The sequence below is a fragment of the Neofelis nebulosa genome, chromosome 12 (assembly GCF_028018385.1).
Source record: "Neofelis nebulosa isolate mNeoNeb1 chromosome 12, mNeoNeb1.pri, whole genome shotgun sequence".
In the NCBI taxonomy this organism is placed as follows: domain Eukaryota; kingdom Metazoa; phylum Chordata; class Mammalia; order Carnivora; family Felidae; genus Neofelis; species Neofelis nebulosa.
The window spans coordinates 62,823,674-62,841,769 of NC_080793.1; the positions used below are offsets into that span (position 1 = coordinate 62,823,674).

Genomic DNA, 18,096 nt, shown 5'->3' on the forward strand with positions numbered 1-18,096 from the left:
AGCCATTATATTTAACATATAAATTATTATCTATCCAATATATATTATATATAATAATTCTGTTAATCAGAATTTGACAAGCGTTAGTGTGGCTGCTTCGTATATAAATACATACATATTTATACACACACACACACACACACACACACACACACACACACACACACACACGCACAACTGCCAGGGTCATTCTAGAATCCCCACTGCTCAACAGAAATGTTCTTCTAAGAATTCATTCTACAAAAAAAGCAGAGCAGAAAATACATAATCCAAGATTGTTTACTTAAACATTGTAAGAACTAGAAACAGTTTAAGAGGCTTTTCAAAAAGTAAATTAGTGAATTAATGATGGAAATAGCGGTTAAGTAATTTGGCATTTTGGGTGACGTTTTACATTTTGAATTCTCTTCGTTAAACTTGTTAAATTCTGTAAACTTAAGAAAATTACTATGAAGGAAAATTTCAGCTAGTCTTACAAGTACTGCAGATAGCTGATTAGGCTGATAGTCACTGCTACTACATCAACATACATCCTCTGTGAGGTAAGCAAGGATTTCTCTAATACTCAGTTATTTCCAAGATGCTTTCAAATAGTATCTCCAGTCTTAAAGCAGTGATAGACATTTAAGGGCCATTCTTATTTAAAAAAAAAAAAAAAAAAAAGAAAAGAAAAAATCTCAAGAATGTGTATAAAATAGTTCTCTTTTAGTATGTAAATTTTTATCTTTCATAGATTACATCTTTTTTACTGAGGAACATGTGAGTAATACCTAAGAATTACATTCCTTGATTACTTCAGTAATTATAGGGTATCAGTGTAGAGCATCTTACCCTAAGATAATATTCACACGAAGTTCTTTTTTGGTTCTTGAGATGGTCTTCAGTGCAGTAATTTCTGCATCAAACCAAAATCCTCTGTTACTAGGATTTTCTACAGAGTAATTAACCATTACCACATCACCAATATTTAGTTCATTCCATTTCAAATTGGTTCTAGCTCGTGGTCGAAGATCCTTGACATTTATTTCTACAGTACCACTTTCTGGATATCTGAGGAGAGAAAAAGAGAAGACTCACATAAGAATGTTGCTTATGGGGAGCCTGGGTGGCTCGTCAGTTAAGCGTCAGACTTGGGCTCAGGTCATGATCTCACAGTTTGTGGGTTCAAGCTCCACAACAGGCTCTGTGCTGAGAGCTCAGAGCCTGGAGCCTGCTTCAGATTCTGTCTCCCTCTCTCTGCCCCTCCCCACTAACACTCTGTCTCTCTCTTGCTCTGAAAAATAAATAAAAAAACATTAAAAACATTAAACAAACAAAAAAAAAAAGAATGCTGCTTATGATTACTACCAAAGACGAAAACTATATGCAACATATAAAGAATCAAATCATTCTTAATTTAACTTAAATGACATCTTTTCATGATTTTAATTGCCAGAATAAAGTTCTTGCTAAAATTTTAGTAAGACATTCTTTGCTAGCTTGAGGGGTGTGGGTAGGGGTAGGTAAAAAACACAAGTTCTTCTTATTCCATTTTTTTAACCTAAACTTAAGAATTACTTTAACAGTGGGTGCCTGGGTGGCTCAGTCAGTTAAGTGTCTGACTTTGGCTCAGGTCATGATCTCACGGTTTGTGAGTTTGAGCCCTGCCTTAGGCTCTGTTCTGAGAACTCAGAGCCTGGAGCCTGTTTCAGATTCTGTCTCTGTCTCTCTCTCTCTGTCCCTCCTCCACTCATGCTCTGTGTCTCTCTCTCTCTCAAAAATAAATAAATGTTAAAAAAAATTACTTTAACGGGACTAGATGTGGACCTCTTCCTGAACTTGAAATCAGTTTGAGATTTGCTGTTTGCTTTACACAACTTAGCACATTTCAATAGCCTCTGTTTTTCCAGAAAGAGAGAGGTAAAATTCTAGTTCTTACATGTAGCCATGTAGTCTAGTAATGGCAAAAAAAAAAAAAAAAAAAGAAAAAAAAGAAAAAGAAACTTGTATATATCAGAGAGTGGAACTGTGTGAAATAATTCTAGCAGAGTCTTGATTTTGTGCTTCTAATGGTAAGCTTAACATAAAAAACAAAACTGATCTGAACCTAAAGCTTTAGAAGTTTTCTAAATTTTCAGTCCTAACTTCTGGTATCAACAAGGCCAAAGACAGCAATGTAACAGTCTGTAGTGGTTTCTATAAAATTAAGACCGGTTGCCCCTATGTATTGCTTGGGAGTAGGGGGCAAAGAAATGAGTAATGTCTGGTTCCTACTCCTGTAAAGCTCAATCTTTTGGGTAGGCCAAACTACTGTAATATAATGATGTTTCTCAAAGTATGATCAACAGAATCAACATCATCTGGGAATATGCTACAAATGCAAATTCTTGGGCTCTACTTTGGATCTAATGAGTCAGATAATCTGGGAATAAGGCCTAGCAATTGATTTCACAAATCCTCTTAGTAACTGAAAAGCATGCTCGAGTCTGATAACCTAGTGTGCTCTAAGAATACAAGAATAAGTAGCATAGCCTACTGTGACAATATTAAGAAGGTAGAAACTAAGAGTAAAGACCATTAACCCTTAACCAACTGAGTGGCCTGCTCAAAATGTAAGTGGGTCTGAAATTGGAAGCATCTCTAGCAGAAAGCCTTGGTTCTTCTGAAGAAACCAAGTACTATGAAAGCCTATGACTCTCACAGTATATTTAACTCATTTAGAGTAAATGGGTATTAATTCTAGGTGAGATCTTTAGTTAATCATCCAAAAATCTCAGGATTAGCAAAGGGCCTCAAAGTGGATCTCGTCTATTTACCTTCTTATTGCCTTAATTCCCTTCTACCACAAGAAATCACGTAACCTCTGCTTGGACTGTGATGAGAGGGCAGTTTTTTTTTGTTGTTGTTTTTTCAAATTTATTTGAGAGAGTGCGAGCAGGGGAGGCACAGAAAGAGAATCCCAAGCAGGCCCTGCACCTTCAGTGTGAAGCCTGATGCAGGGCTCTAACCTGTGAATAGTGAGGTCACGGCCTGAGATGAAACCAAGAGACCACTGCTTCACTGACCGAGCCACCCAGGTGCCCCAAGGGGGTAAATTTTAACCCTAAGAAAAGCCATTCTATCTTCACATAGCTCTGACATAAAAAGGAGAACATACTTGATACTGGATCAAACATAAGCTTTGGAACTCATTCTATGCCCAAATTCCATGAAGGAATCCATATACTCTATCCACAGAAGACTTAATATTTGATGGTCTCAATGTCCCCACCACCCTCAATCTTCTCTTCTAAGTAAAAATATCTTCAACTTACAGAAAAAGGTTTTGAGTCCTTTATCATCCTGGTGCCTTCACTGACTGAGTTTAAATTCCCATTTTAGCTTCCTGCTATTGGGACTCCCTGGGAAAATTCTGTACCCTTACTAATACTCTGTCATGTGTAAAATGTAGCTTAATGATAACTAACTGTACGTCATGTGGTTGTTTTGAGAACTAAAATGAGAAGACTTGTAAAGTGCTTAAAATAGTACATAATAGGCTAAGTAAATGTTAGTTAAGATATTGTTATTACCCCACAGAAATAATCATAAAGAAAGAAACTGACAATTACAACATCAGGTTTATGGTTCTGCTCTTCTATTTCAATCCCATTTTTTTTTTTTTAATTTATTTTTGGGACAGAGAGAGACAGAGCATGAACGGGGGAGGGGCAGAGAGAGAGGGAGACACAGAATCGGAAACAGGCTCCAGGCTCCGAGCCATCAGCCCAGAGCCTGACGCGGGGCCCGAACTCACGGACCGCGAGATCGTGACCTGGCTGAAGTCGGACGCTTAACCGACTGCGCCACCCAGGCGCCCCTCAATCCCATTTTTTAATGGTCAAATCTTGGGGCGTCTGAGTGGCTCAGTCAGTTAAGCGTCAGACTCTGGCTCAGGTCATGATCTCATGGTTCATGAGTTCAAGCCCTGTGTTGGGCTCCGTGCAAACAGCCCAGAGCCTGGAGCCTGCTTTGGATTCTGTGTGTCTCTCTCTCTGCCCTCCCCTGCTTGTGCTCTGTCTCTCTCTCTCAAAAATAAACAAACATTTAAAAAAATTTTAATGGTCAAATCTAAATTTAGAAGTCTCTAACACTTGGGGCTTATACACTCATGTTGTTTCACAATGGTTTGGTCACAAAAATAACCAACATTTCTCCTAATCTGTAAAATGAAGTTAAACTAGATTTTTTTTTAGGACTTCCCTAATTTTGAAGTTTGTGAACTTGTTTCCTGCTTCAATATTCTTAAGACCATATAAGAAAACTATTCTTTTAGATGAGATTCCTTTTTCAGCTGTAATGTGAAAATTATACTTTGACATCATGACATTATCATGTATCTCTGTATGTTTAATACAGGAAGAAAGCATATTTCAATGGCAAAACAATTCTCCATTTGCCTAAGTTTGTCAAAAGTAGATACTAAGGAAATATTTTAAAGTAGAAAACTTGACCAAAGTTTCAAATTTGTATATAAAATCATGTTTATCAGAGACAAGGCAAAATAAATCATCCCATACACCACAGCAAGGGAATATAAGCTATATTTGCCATGGAAATAAATTTGTACAATTTCATAACAGAATTATACATACATATACTCTATATGTATATACTACTAGTCTATAGAAGGTAAGTCATGAAAATTAAGTATACTTCTTCTAATTCCAGCCACAAAAAGATGCTAAGTCAATGCTGTGTATAAACACAAACATGGAAGGGGCACATAAAACTACCCTTACCAAAATCAAGAGCATGCCAAACACTCAAATATTATTACTATTTACCTGAGCATCTCCATCTACAGACATCTTAGCGTAAACAGAATAGGAACACATAAACTCTACTATAATCCCAATTTTCTTCAGACTCACATATCCAACATTTCTAACAGGTATCTCAGAAGCACTTCAAATTCAAGGCAACCAAGATGGAATTTTCCCATCCTATAATCTGATTTTTGGTATTCTCTGAGCAAACTATTCATATTCCCAGAAACTCAGGAATTACCCGATTCCTCTTATAATGGCTTCATCCAGTTAATAAGTCCTCCTTATGCTATACCTTTGACACTACTTTAATGTAATTGTACCTCCTTAGTGAAGACCTGCATTTCTCTAAGACTATTGTCAAAGCCCAACATAGCTCCCTGTCTTTATGATCATACCTCAAAATATTTTTTGAAGTTTGATAATGGTCTGTTCACAGGTTGAGGGAAAACAAGTATTCTCAAACATTGCCGATGGGAATACAAAGTAGTATTGTCCCCTTGTAAAGAGAAATTTAGCAATAACCAGCAAAATTGCCTATGTTTACCTTTTGATCCAGAATTCTACTTCTAGGAATCCATCCCAAACATAGATAACAAAAATCCTTGTGAAAGGACACATTGGTGGACGCCCTGGTGGCTCAGTCAGTTGAGCATCTGACTTTGGCTCAGGTCATGATCTCATGGTGAGTCTAAGCCCTACATCAGGCTCTCTGCAGTCAGTGCAGAGCCTGCTTTGGATCCTCTGTCCCCTCTATCTCTGCCCCTCCACCATTCCCACTCTTTCAGAAATAAACATTAAAAAGAAAAAAGGACACATACACAAGCCTATTTATATATGTACTATCTATAATAGCAAGACTAGAAACAATCAAATGTCCATAGTAGAAAACCACTTGAAATAACATAATACAATTACATAACGGAATATTATGTTCCTATAAAAAGGAACAGAATTGTCTACAGTGAAATAATATATATGGAGAGCTCTATAGTAACTTAAAAAAAAAAAAGCAAGATGCAAACAAGTTTATAGTGTGCTACTTTATACCTAATAAGTGTGTGGAAATGCAAACATAAAAATACACTTGTATACATATAAAAATAGATGTGAGTGTATGTATGTGTATATATACGTATATATGTTTATTTTGAAACAGAAGGATAAACCAAAACTAATAAACATAGTTACTATAAAAAGAGGTAAGAAATAGAAGAAACCGGGATGGACACTTCTATTCATATATCTTGTTTTGGAGATTTACCTATAGATCACGTAATGTTTTATAAAAGCAAAATATTAAAAAAATGTAAGAAATTCCTTAAAATCAAAAGCATGGTGGCTTAAATACATAGACAGGAATCACTTTAAAAACACTAAATTAACAGTACACATCCCATACAGGGTTGTTTCCGAAGGACATAAAGTAAAAAACAAAAGCACCAACTTTCCAATAATCATATTGTTTGCAATATTACTACTACTGCCTATTCTGAAACTACAATGAATAGGATAAAGCAAATCAATGGTGTTATTAGGAACCATGCTGAAATTTTCAAGAGAAAAAATAATAAATGGAAGATTAAAGAGATTAAGGTATAACCCTTTAAATTTAACTAGAAATAATATCAATATAAAACTATGGTATATTTAGTATTTCCCAGCTGTGTCCAGTCAGAAAACCTAAAAATATGATTAAACAAGTATGGAGCAGCCCAGACTATGCACTCTAAATACCATCTCTAAAAAGAACTAGAACTCCACGAAGAAATGGCTGAATCCAGGCCTGTGAAGGAAATAGAAGAGCTGGGGACTCCTGCTGTACCTATTTGCAAAAAGCCCTCAAGAACTGTTGTGTGAAAATCAACCCAAAGGAGCCTCCCCAGGCCAGAGAGGGGACAATTTGGGCACAAAGAGCTTTAAATCAGGTTAAAATCTATTCATAATGACACTTAAGATTTTTAATCTTGTTGACCAACCTTTGGAGGATGATAAAGAACTTACTCTTAACACTCAAAAAGTTCAGGAATCAATAGTTTATCCTTTTATATATGAACCAATTGCTTGTTAAAGTTCTTTATGAAAGAATTATAGCGGGGCGCCTGGGTGGCGCAGTCGGTTAAGCGTCCGACTTCAGCCAGGTCACGATCTCGCGGGCCGTGAGTTCGAGCCCCGCGTCAGGCTCTGGGCTGATGGCTCGGAGCCTGGAGCCTGTTTCCTATTCTGTGTCTCCCTCTCTCTCTGCCCCTCCCCCGTTCATGGTCTGTCTCTCTCTGTCCCAAAAATAAATAAAAAACGTTGAAAAAAAAATTAAAAAAAAAAAAAGAATTATAGCTAGTAAATGAGGGAAAGATAGAATGAGGTATCATCCTTTTTGCAAGACAACAAAATAGTGGATACAGGTAAATAGCTGTAGAACCATTAAAAGCTAACAGTAGGGTGCCTGGGTGGCTCAGTCGGTTAAGCATCTGACTTCGGCTCAGGTCATGATCTCACAGTTCGTGAGTTCGAGCCCCACATGGGGCTCTGTGCTGACAGCTCAGAGCCTGGAGCCTGCTTCAAATTCTGTGTCTCCCTCTCTCTTTCCGCTTCCCCCGCTCATGCTGTCTCACTCTCCTCCAAAAATAAATGAAAACATTTAAAAAATTAAAAAAAAAAGCTAATAGCAAATTTCACAATAAATGGATCAGGATGACAACACCGAAATCTTAAGGTAAAAAAAGAGAAAAAAGCAGGTATTATGTGCCTCCCCGTATCTTACAAAAGGTAAGTAAACATCATCTCTCAACTAGTCTTATCAAATAAGGAATTTTAATAAGCTTTCAGGAAACTAACATTAACAGAAAAAAAAAGTTAAATACCACTACAGGGTTGTAATCAGGAAAGCCCAGACTTTGAAAACTGAATAAACTGTCACTTGCCTTGTGCAAATAAATTAGCAAGGGAGAAAAATGGGTGAAATCTGTAGGTTGAAACTTAACCTATCAATTAAATGCAATGGGTAGATTTATTTTGCTTTTGATCCCTATTTGGACAACCTAAATATATTTTTTGAAAAGACCAGACTATTGGGGCGCCTGGGTGGTGCAGTCGGTTAAGCGTCCGACTTCACCCAGGTCACGATCTCGCGGTCCATGAGTTCGAGCCCCGCGTCAGGCTCTGGGCTGATGGCTCGGAGCCTGGAGCCTGTTTCCGATTCTGTGTCTCCCTCTCTCTCTGCCCCTCCCCCGTTCATGCTCTGTCTCTCTCTGTCCCAAAATAAATAAAAAACGTTGAAAAAAAAAATTTAAAAAAAAAAGAAAAGACCAGACTATTGACTGGTCATTTGATATTCATGAATCATTACAAATTTCATGTGGGATTTGTTGGCTTGCTAGGGTCCCCAAGATTCAGTGATTTACTACGGAAACTCACAGGACTCTTTTTCACAAGGTTGTTTCTATGGCTATGATTTACTGCAGTGAAAGGATACAAAGCAAAATCAGCAAAGGAAAAAAGGCACATGCGGTGAAATCAGAAGAAATCAGGTACAAGCTCAGAATCCTCTCCCAGTGGAATCACACAAAATATGCTTAATTCCTCCAGCAACAAATTATGACAACACGTGTGAAGTATTATGTACCAGGGATGTGTAGTAAAGAATACTCAAGATTTTTATTAGGGGCTGGTCACATAAGCACTCAATTCCTAGCACGTACCAAAATTCCAGACTCCCAGAAGCAGGTGTTCAGTATAAACCATACTGTCTGCAGTTTAGACACAGTGAGTTTGTTTTTTTAAGTCAGGGAATGGTAAGAATCCTCTTGAAAGTGAATTTCTCAAACACCAGCCAAAGGTCCACCGTACAAACAGACCTTTTAAAGAATATCAGCCTGAGATCTGAGATGTTAGTTCTTCTCTTATACACTTTAAAAAGAATCCTGTCAGCTATTTTGCCAGCTGAATGCCCCGAGATGTTAAGATGAAGGTGAACCTTTAAAAGCTATGGAGAAAGAGTTGGACTAGATAGCAAAAGCCCTTAGACCATGTTGATCCATCACTTTGAAAGAAGAAAGGAGAGTTGGGCAAGAAAAGCATCAGAATGTGGTACAACTCTGACAAAGTTGACCAGTCCAACAGTGAGCCCTGTACAGAAACTGACTACATGGTCCCATAGTGAGCAGAAACTGCCAGGTCACACACACTAACTCACTGGAGGATGCCTGGAGAGCGTGATCTTGGCTCAAACACTGCGGCAGCTATCTAAGTGCTGTTGCTAAAAGTTATCAGCTAACTGCATTCATTCCTTGCAGCTAGTCATTTTTTTGTTTTTGTTTTTTTCTGAAGGGAGCAGTGCACCCACCATAGCTACTAAGGCCATCTATAAGACCATTTACTGGTTGAGATGAGATAAGGTTTGAGACTTGCTTCAAAATAATCCAGTGGTGCCTGAGGATGCTGGTTTAAACAACACTGGCTAGGAGTTCATAATGGTTGAAGCTAGGGCATGGGTTTGTTATACTTTTCTCTCAATCTCTGAATAAATTTAAAGATTTCTATAATAAATAATACAATGCTTTGTGGTTCAGGTTAAAATCCAAACAAAAGGCTCATCCTGCTTTTTCAGTTTTCCCATATATGTACAAAACCCAAAAAGTTAACACTCATGGCTTACTGTGAGGATAAACAGCCTGCCCTAGCCCACCATATTCCTGGCTCATATTCCCCAGATGCAACCATTGTCAATTCTTAGCTATTTCTTTTATTTACATCTGTATTTTTTAATAGCATGCTTAAACTTTGATTTTTTACTTTAAACTATTATTCTACCCAGTCCCCATGTATAGTTCATTTGTCTCCATTCTCCTCTTCTTTATAATTGCTAACACATAGTGCTGCTTTAAGTGTGCACATATATTTACAATCCTTGGAACAGAGGTATGCTATTCTAAGCCCCATTTTACAGATGAGGCACAGAGGTTTTCTGGACAGGAGCAGGAAGCAGAGACATGATTCCAACTCTGATGATCTAAATCCCATTCTCCTTCAACAAACTTTTTCTTGTTTTTTTTTTTTTTTAATGTTTGTTTGTTTTTGAGAGACAGAGAGAGAGAGAATGAGAGAGCAGGGGAGAGGCAGAGAGAAAGAAAGATGGGAGAATCCAAAGCAGGCTTGGAGCTGTAAGCGCAGAGCCTCACGTGGGGCTTGAACTCCCCAACTTGAGATCATGACCTAAGCTGAAATCGAGTCAGATGCTTCACCAACTGAGTCACCCAGGCACCCCAAACTTTTTGTTGCTTTTAAGAATATTATACAAACTTTGTAAAACTATGTTTTTTATGATTTTTAAAACATGTTGATTAAATAGTAATCACAAGAAAATAAAGTATGCTTTAATACCTGTCCTTTCTTCTACAGCTTTGTTTTCTGTTGAATGCTTAACTGTTCTGTGTTTATCATTACTTTACCTCCATTCTGCCCCTGTTAAAACTCCTGTACATTCAGACATTTCAGGCACTCAACCAATCTTTCAGGCTTTAAAACATCTTTTTTAGAGACCTCACCCTAGTCTAACCTGGACTAGTGTGCTCTGTGCTCTGTAAGCCTATACCTGTTCCACAGCTTCAGGCTGGGATCTCCTTTCATTACTTCTTATTTTCCTAACACGGTCTCCCTCTTCCTTGGTTTAAACTCTGAGCAGGGTGGGAGTAGTTAAAATGCTCTTTCATATAAATTAACCAATCCTCTTGTTCTCAGTTTTGTTCCATATGCCTACCTCCAAAGTAGCTCGTAAATCCAAGGCCTGAGCCTTCCAAAGGTTCTTCAATGCCAATTTAGTTGCTTGTTGTTGGCTTCTCATCCTTTAGGTTCCAGTTTTCTCCAGCCTGCTAAGTTAGGTATCATTTACCTATTAGCTTCGTACCTTCCAAAAGTTAGCTGCTTTCTTTTCTGTGTCCTTTATTCCTATTTCATTTGTTATCCTTGGGGTTTTTGCATCTATTCTTTTACTGTCTTCTAGGAGGGTTTAAGAAGTGGAGACAAACAGCCATCTTAATCTGCCATGTTTAAATGAAAAGTCTTTACTCACCTTTAGTTTTACTGCTTACTACTCACCATATACCTCCTACACTCCAGCTACAGTAATCTACCCTCAGGTAACCCTGTTATGTTTCCTACTTATCCTTGGTACCCTGCTATTCTCCTTCAGGAATACAAAAGTTATCTCCTCTACCTTGTACTCTTAGAGCCCTAGGTACTCTAAAAGCTAGGGGTGCATATTTCTATCACAGTACTTACGACTTTTCATTGAGGAGCAGGTACCATGTTCAAACTTAAGTGTGTTTGGGATATACCAGGTCTACAAATGTTTGGAAAGATGTAATGCATTAAATAACAAAGTCTACTTTTATATAACTAAGGCTCTTAATCAACTGTAATAAACTATGACCATTATATTTCGAAAAGATCCTTCTGAGTCTCCTTCCTTGAGCTAGATACTTAAGCAGGACCACAGAATTCTATGAAGAGCTAATACCGGCTTTTTAAAGATTGTTTTTGATGTTCTTAAAAACAAAAACCCTGGGGCGCCTGGGTGGCTCAGTCGGTTAAGTGTCCGACTTTGGCTCAGGTCATGATCTCGTGGTTCACAAGTTCGAGCCCCGCGTCGGGCTCTGTGCTGACAGCTCGGAGCCTGGAGCCTCCTTCGGATTCTGTGTCTCCCTCTCTCTGACCCTCCCCCCATTCATGCTGTGTCTCTCTCTGTCTCAAAAATAAACAAACGTTAAAAAAAAAAAATTAAAAAAAAAAACCAAAAAACAAAAAACCTGTAGTCAGTTCAACTGTTAATTACGCCAGTACTCAAGACAGCGATAGGCAGTCCCCAAAACACCATTCTCCCCATCCCTTGAGGTCCAGTGTATGGTTGAAGACAACCTCTGCAAATTGGCCCAAGCTGCGGACTTTTTTCAGCATTTGCACAGGGGAAAACTGTAGGCGACTGAAATATTTTACAAAATGTTGGATGCCTGAACAACTTCTAAAACAGGGCTCAAGACATCCTCAAAGACTGAAACACAGAGAGACAGGAATCGATCAAGGTCAACTTTACCTACATGGTGCCGAGGGCCAACTCTATAACGTACCAAAGTATGAAACTAGGGTCCTTCTTTCTCTTATATTACATGACTTCCTGTTCTCAGAACCTAAAGTCAAGGTTTTACTCTAATGTAAGATAAATCGTTCTAGTCAGCTACTTGCATTCTTTAGAGTTTAGACTACTTAGATAAGCTTAAAAATCTGTAAGCTTAGGGGTGCCTAGGTGGCTCAGTCGGTTAAGCGCCCAACTTCAGCTCAGGTCATGATCTCACGGTTTGTGAGTTCAAGCCCTTCATTAGGTTCTGGGTTGTCAGCACAGATCCTTCGGATCCTCAGTCTCCTTCTCTCTCTCTCTGCCCCACCCCCTTCTCTCTCAAAAATAAATACGGGGCGCCTGGGTGGCGCAGTCGGTTAAGCGTCCGACTTCAGCCAGGTCACGATCTCGCGGTCCGTGAGTTCGAGCCCTGCGTCAGGCTCTGGGCTGATGGCTCGGAGCCTGGAGCCTGTTTCCGATTCTGTGTCTCCCTCTCTCTCTGCCCCTCCCCGTTCATGCTCTGTCTCTCTCTGTCCCAAAAATAAATAAAAAAAAAAAATGTTGAAAAAAAAAAAAATTTAAAAAAAAATAAAATAAAATAAATATTGAGAAAAAAATTATAAAAAAAATCCCTGTTTATTGTTGAATCACTATGTTGTACACCTGAAACTAATATAACATTGTATGTTAACTATATTTAAATTAAAATTTTTAAAAATCCCTAAGCTTAAGTTTCTTCAGTAACATTTGCACTGCTCCAAATATTTGGATATCTTTTAGAGCTATCCTTCAGAGTACATGCTTTTGATTATTCTAAACTATGTGAAATCTTAGCAAAAGCCAAGTCTGTTTTCAACTCAAAAAACCACCACTGAGTAAAGACAGGGGAGTTAAATTTAAGGGAAATTGAGTATTACTCTTCAAAAATAGGTTTATTACTACATTTCCTTATGTGGCTTGTAGGCTAATGCTAATTTTAGACTCAAACTGTATTAACAAAGTGGTATCACTGAAACTTTCCTTCAAAACGTGGCTTCCTGGAGACAGCGTGCTTAAATAAGAACACCATTCACCTGGAGGCATGTTCTAGTTTAGCACGTCTTTAATGTCATACCGCATGCAAAAAGCATTTCTTATTCTAACTGATAACATTACTAAAATGTTACACCTTAATGTAACACCTTAATAAAATGTCACACCTTAAATGCAAAGCATACTCAGACAATTAAGAATAACTTATAATTGCTTATAGTAGGGCTTTACATATTACATGGTAATAATATCATTTGTATAAGACATTAACAATGGTAGATAACTACCGTTATATTTTAATAATATAAACAACATAATTATGTTAAATACCTATGTTAAAGATAAAACTCTATTATTTAAGAGTATCTACCAACCTGGCTTTAATAAATGAAATGTAGAAAGTTTGATTCTATTATTACTGGGTACTTTTCAACATTATTAAGGAAAAAAGCATAGGTCAAGTAGATATTTACTTGAAGATAAAGAAATTAAAGCTGCAAGAGTTCAAACAAAACAAAAACTTACCAATAAACCAAAGACCTAGAATTCAAACCAAATTCTGATTCTAATGCCTGAACTATGAAAGAACTACCACACTGAAAACTTAACAGGTCTCTGGGGTACCTATTTGAAAAGCAGATTCCTGGGTCCTACCCCAGGTCCACCCTATACAGGAGTGGGGGTGAATTTAGTGTCTCTCTGGAATCTACATTTTAAACAACTTTCCTCCATGAATCTGAAGTGCTGCTGACCAGCCTTTTGAGAAACACTAATGTAAAGGGACAATGTATAAATTTAAAAAGGTGAGGGTGCCTCGGTGGCTCAGTTGGTTGAGCCTCTTGATTTTGGCTCAGGTCATGATCCCAGAGTTGTGGGATCAAGCCCTGCATCGGGCTCTGTGCTGAGCACGGAGCCTGCATGAGATTCTCTGTCTCCCTCTGCTCCTCCCCTGTTACCACACACACTCTTAAAAAAAAAAAAAAAAAAAAAAAAGGAAAAGGTGAAATCAATATGTAAAGTCATTCTTCTAAGCAGTAAGCAGAAGAGCAATGATAAAGTTACAGCCCTAACTTCTGCCTCCTTCTGATTATAATCCATTCAGAAAATGGCATGTCAGAGAAAGTTGGAAGGAAATAGTCTAAGTCTTTGGAAATACACCTAACAATAGGACAGTTTGGACCTCTCATTGTTGCTCCCTATACTCAATACCAACAGGACACTGACTTGATTAAAAATCTCCTACTCTCTCTCATCAAAACCCAGAAACCATTACATCTTGAAACTGCTTAAAATATTTTTGGGACTCCTTCAGAAATAGATCACTATATCAATACAGTTAAGAAAATCAGTGCTGCTCCCTTACAGAAAAACTACTTTTATCTAAAATACCACTTGATTTTATTTAGAACTGGCTCAGTGATTCTGTGCAATAATGAAGGCTATGCAAAGGTACTCAAAGGCATGCACCACAGGGTAGGAATAGCTTGAAAAATCTTAAAGAATGCTGAAAGCAATGACATTATCCTAGGACACTTCCCAGATGAGCTTTTAATTACAGCCTAGCATAAGTTACCCTGCAAGTCCTAAGTGATGCTATGGAATTTCCATCTGATTTCAATCCCACGGTAGAGCCTTGACACTGTTAAAAGCAGTTTAACCTATTTAAATGTCGTGTAACACTAATGAGCTGTGGATTATCCCCGGAGAAAAAGGGCACAAAGGCATTCATGGACAGGTAAAGAACTTTGGTTCAAGGTATCTGTTCTGCAAAAAGCAATTGTAATTGGAAAGATTGACAGAAAACATTTTAATTATGTTAACAACCCTATATGCAATATATAGATATTTTATAAGAATGCTTCTCTCAAAATCACAGTATGGTAGAGTGGTTGCCAAGTATGTGCTTTCCTGAATTGGGATCTACTACTTACTAGCTGTCCAACATTAGGCAAGTTACTCTTAAATCTCAGTTATTTCCACTTAACACATAAAAAAGTATCTACATCACTGAGTTTTTATAAGGATTATATAAAAACAATCCAGGTAGAGTACTTGTTAGAATAATACTGTGTCAGGCACTGTACAAGATAATTATGGGGCGCCTGGGTGGCTCAGTCGGTTGAGCGGCCAACTTTGGCTCAGGTCATGATCTCGCGGTCTGTGAGTTCGAGCCCTGTGTCGGGCTCTGTGCTGACAGCTCAGAGCCTGGAGCCTGTTTCGGATTCTGTGTCTCCCTCTCTCTGACCCTCCCCTGTTCATGCTCTGTCTCTCCCTGTCTCAAAAATAAATAAAAGGTTAAAAAAAAATTAAAAAAAAAAGATAATTATTAAATTAAGCTAGTATACTTTAAAAAGAATACTTCAAAATAATTTACTAAAAAATCAAAACAAAAAGAACCTTGGTTTCTGAGGTAAACTGACATTGCTATTTTATTTATTTATTTTTTTAAATTTTTTTTTCAACGTTTTTTATTTATTTTTGGGACAGAGAGAGACAGAGCATGAACAGGGGAGGGGCAGAGAGAGAGGGAGACACAGAATCGGAAACAGGCTCCAGGCTCCGAGCCATCAGCCCAGAGCCTGACGCGGGGCTCGAACTCACGGCCCGCGAGATCGTGACCTGGCTGAAGTCGGACGCTTAACCGACTGCGCCACCCAGGCACCCCTGACATTGCTATTTTAAGTGGGAGAGGAAGAGAGAGAGGGAGAGCGAGAGCGAGTGAGGGAACACCATAAGAGCATGGAAGACCACACAGTTTTCATGTGATTATGAAAACTCTTAACAATGTTTAAGGATTTGAACTTTGCTGAATAATTACTCTTTCTTAACATATGGTATAGAAGGGGCTCCTGGCTCGCTCAGTCAGTGGAGCATGCAACCCTTGATCTCGGGGTTGCGAGTTCGAGCCCCATATTGGGTGTAGAAATTACTTAAAAATAAACTCTTTAAAAAAATAACTTCCATAAACATTTTCCATGTTTACATATATACTTCCTTATTCAAACTACTAGGTGTTTTCTAGATTTCTCTTCATAGAAATCAGGTAAAATTTAGAAATCAAGATCTCTAAAAGGGGAACACTCTTGCACTATTGGTGGGAATGCAAACTGGAGCAGCCACTCTGGAAAAGAGTATGGAATTTCCTCAAAAAACTAAAAACAGAGCTACCCTACAACGCAGCAATTGGGCTATTAGGTATTTACCCAAAGGGTACAAAATGCTGATTTGAAAGGGCACGTGCACCCAATGTTTATATCAGCACTACCAATAGCCAAATTATAGAAAGCCCAAATGTCTAAAAACTGACAATGGATAAAGATGTGGTGTGTATATACATACATATGCACACACACACACACACACACACACACACACACACAACGGAATATTACTCAGTGATCAAAAAGAATGAAATCTTGCTATTTACAACAATGTGGATGGAACTAGAATGTATTATACGAAGCGAAATAAGTCAGTCAGAGAAAGACAAATACACATGATTCCACTCATGTGGAATTTAAGAAACAAAACAGATGAACATAGGGGAAGGGAAGGAAAAATAAGATAAAAACAGAGAGAAGCAAACCATAAGAGATTTTATGAGCTGTATGAATTTAAAAAAAAATTTTTTTAATGTTTATTTATTTTTAAGAGACAGAGTGTGAGTAGGGGAAGGGCAGAGAGAGAGAGAGAGAGAGAGAGAGAGAGAAAGAGAAAAGGAGGGAGAGGGAGAGGGAGAGGGAGAGGGAGAGGGAGAGGGAGAGAGGGAGAGAGGGAGAGAGGGAGAGAGGGAGAGAGGGAGAGAGGGAGAGAGGGAGAGAGGGAGAGAGGGAGAGAGGGAGAGAGGGAGAGAGGGAGAGAGGGAGAGAGGGAGAGAGGGAGAGAGGGAGAGAGGAAGGGAGACACAGAACCTGAAGCAGGCTCCAGGCTCGGAGCTGTTAGCACAGAGCCAGACAGGGGGCTCCCACTCAGGGACTGCGAGATCATGTCCTGAGCCCAACTCGGACACTTAACTGACTGAGCCACCCTGGCGCCCTGGTCCTGTTGGTATTCTTAAAGCATGAGAGATGGAAAATAATATTCCAAGGAGGGAATAACCAGTCCAGCACAACAGTAACATTACTGGGCTTATTCTAGATATTTTCTAGGTATCTAAGGATGATAAAACATCCTTACAGTGCATTTTTAAATTAAGTTTATTTATTTTGAGAGAGACAGTGGGAGTGGGGGAAGAGAGGGAGAGAGAACCCCAAGCAGGCTCTGCACTGACAGCCGATACAGGGCTCGAACTCACGAAACTGTAAATCACAAACTGAGCAGAAACCAAGGGTTGAACACTTAACTGACTGAGCCACCCAGGTGCCCCCAGTTTAAGTATCTAATAGCCATATTCTACTGATTCACTTGGAACTTACTACTCAATAAAATTCTATTACTGCTGCTAAGCCATACACTCCAAAAGCACTACACAATGTATGCTCCATCCAAGGAATCAAGAACTTTTTTATTAGCTTAGTGAGATCATTATGTACTTTACTATAGTTTTTAACTTACTTTTCCAGTAACCATGGGAAACAAGATTAACAAGATTTGCTATCCATCTTTATTGGGTCATGTCTATACCAACCTTCTGTTATTTGAGATTCTTATCCAGAAGCTCATCTATTTTATACTTTGTTTTATATAGTCTTTTTCTCCTTTTAAAGATGTAAATGACATTTACCTACCACTAAGCTTCTGTCATCTTTTATCTCTTAAAGATAGTTCAACTATTATATCTTTTAAGTTGCCAACAGTGACACATTTAATTATAACACATAAAAGTATTTAGGACAAATTAATTTTAGTAAAAGAGAGTCTAAACCCAATAAGCATGAGAAGACTAACATTTATTCTAATGAAGACAAATTATCTCCTTCTTTAAAGAAACAAAAAACAAAACAACAACAACAACAAAAAAACCCCAGCCAAATCAATGCTGAGGTACAGTGATTTGTGCCCTAATTACACCAAACTCAGGCCTATCCCTGGAAAAGTCCTACTCCAATAGCAAGAGCCCCTAAAACTGTTGAAAATTTAATAAGCCTTGGTTTGCTTAGTGTTTAAAGCTTAATACCCTATTTCTTTGCCATGCCATTCTGTACAATATACTTTGCCAATACTAGATGC

The 18,096-nt window shown here is 38.3% G+C and overlaps 1 protein-coding gene across 1 annotated transcript in view; it reads right to left on the bottom strand.

The window, feature by feature from the left end:
• The window catches only part of UHRF2 (ubiquitin like with PHD and ring finger domains 2), an 84,174-nt gene that overhangs the window by 45,372 nt on the left and 20,706 nt on the right, over positions 1-18,096 (bottom strand). Inside the window, exon 4 of the mRNA XM_058695418.1 lies at positions 832-1,050. Within this exon, the coding sequence (XP_058551401.1) occupies positions 832-1,050 (219 nt within the window). The remainder of the gene's footprint in view (positions 1-831; positions 1,051-18,096) is intronic.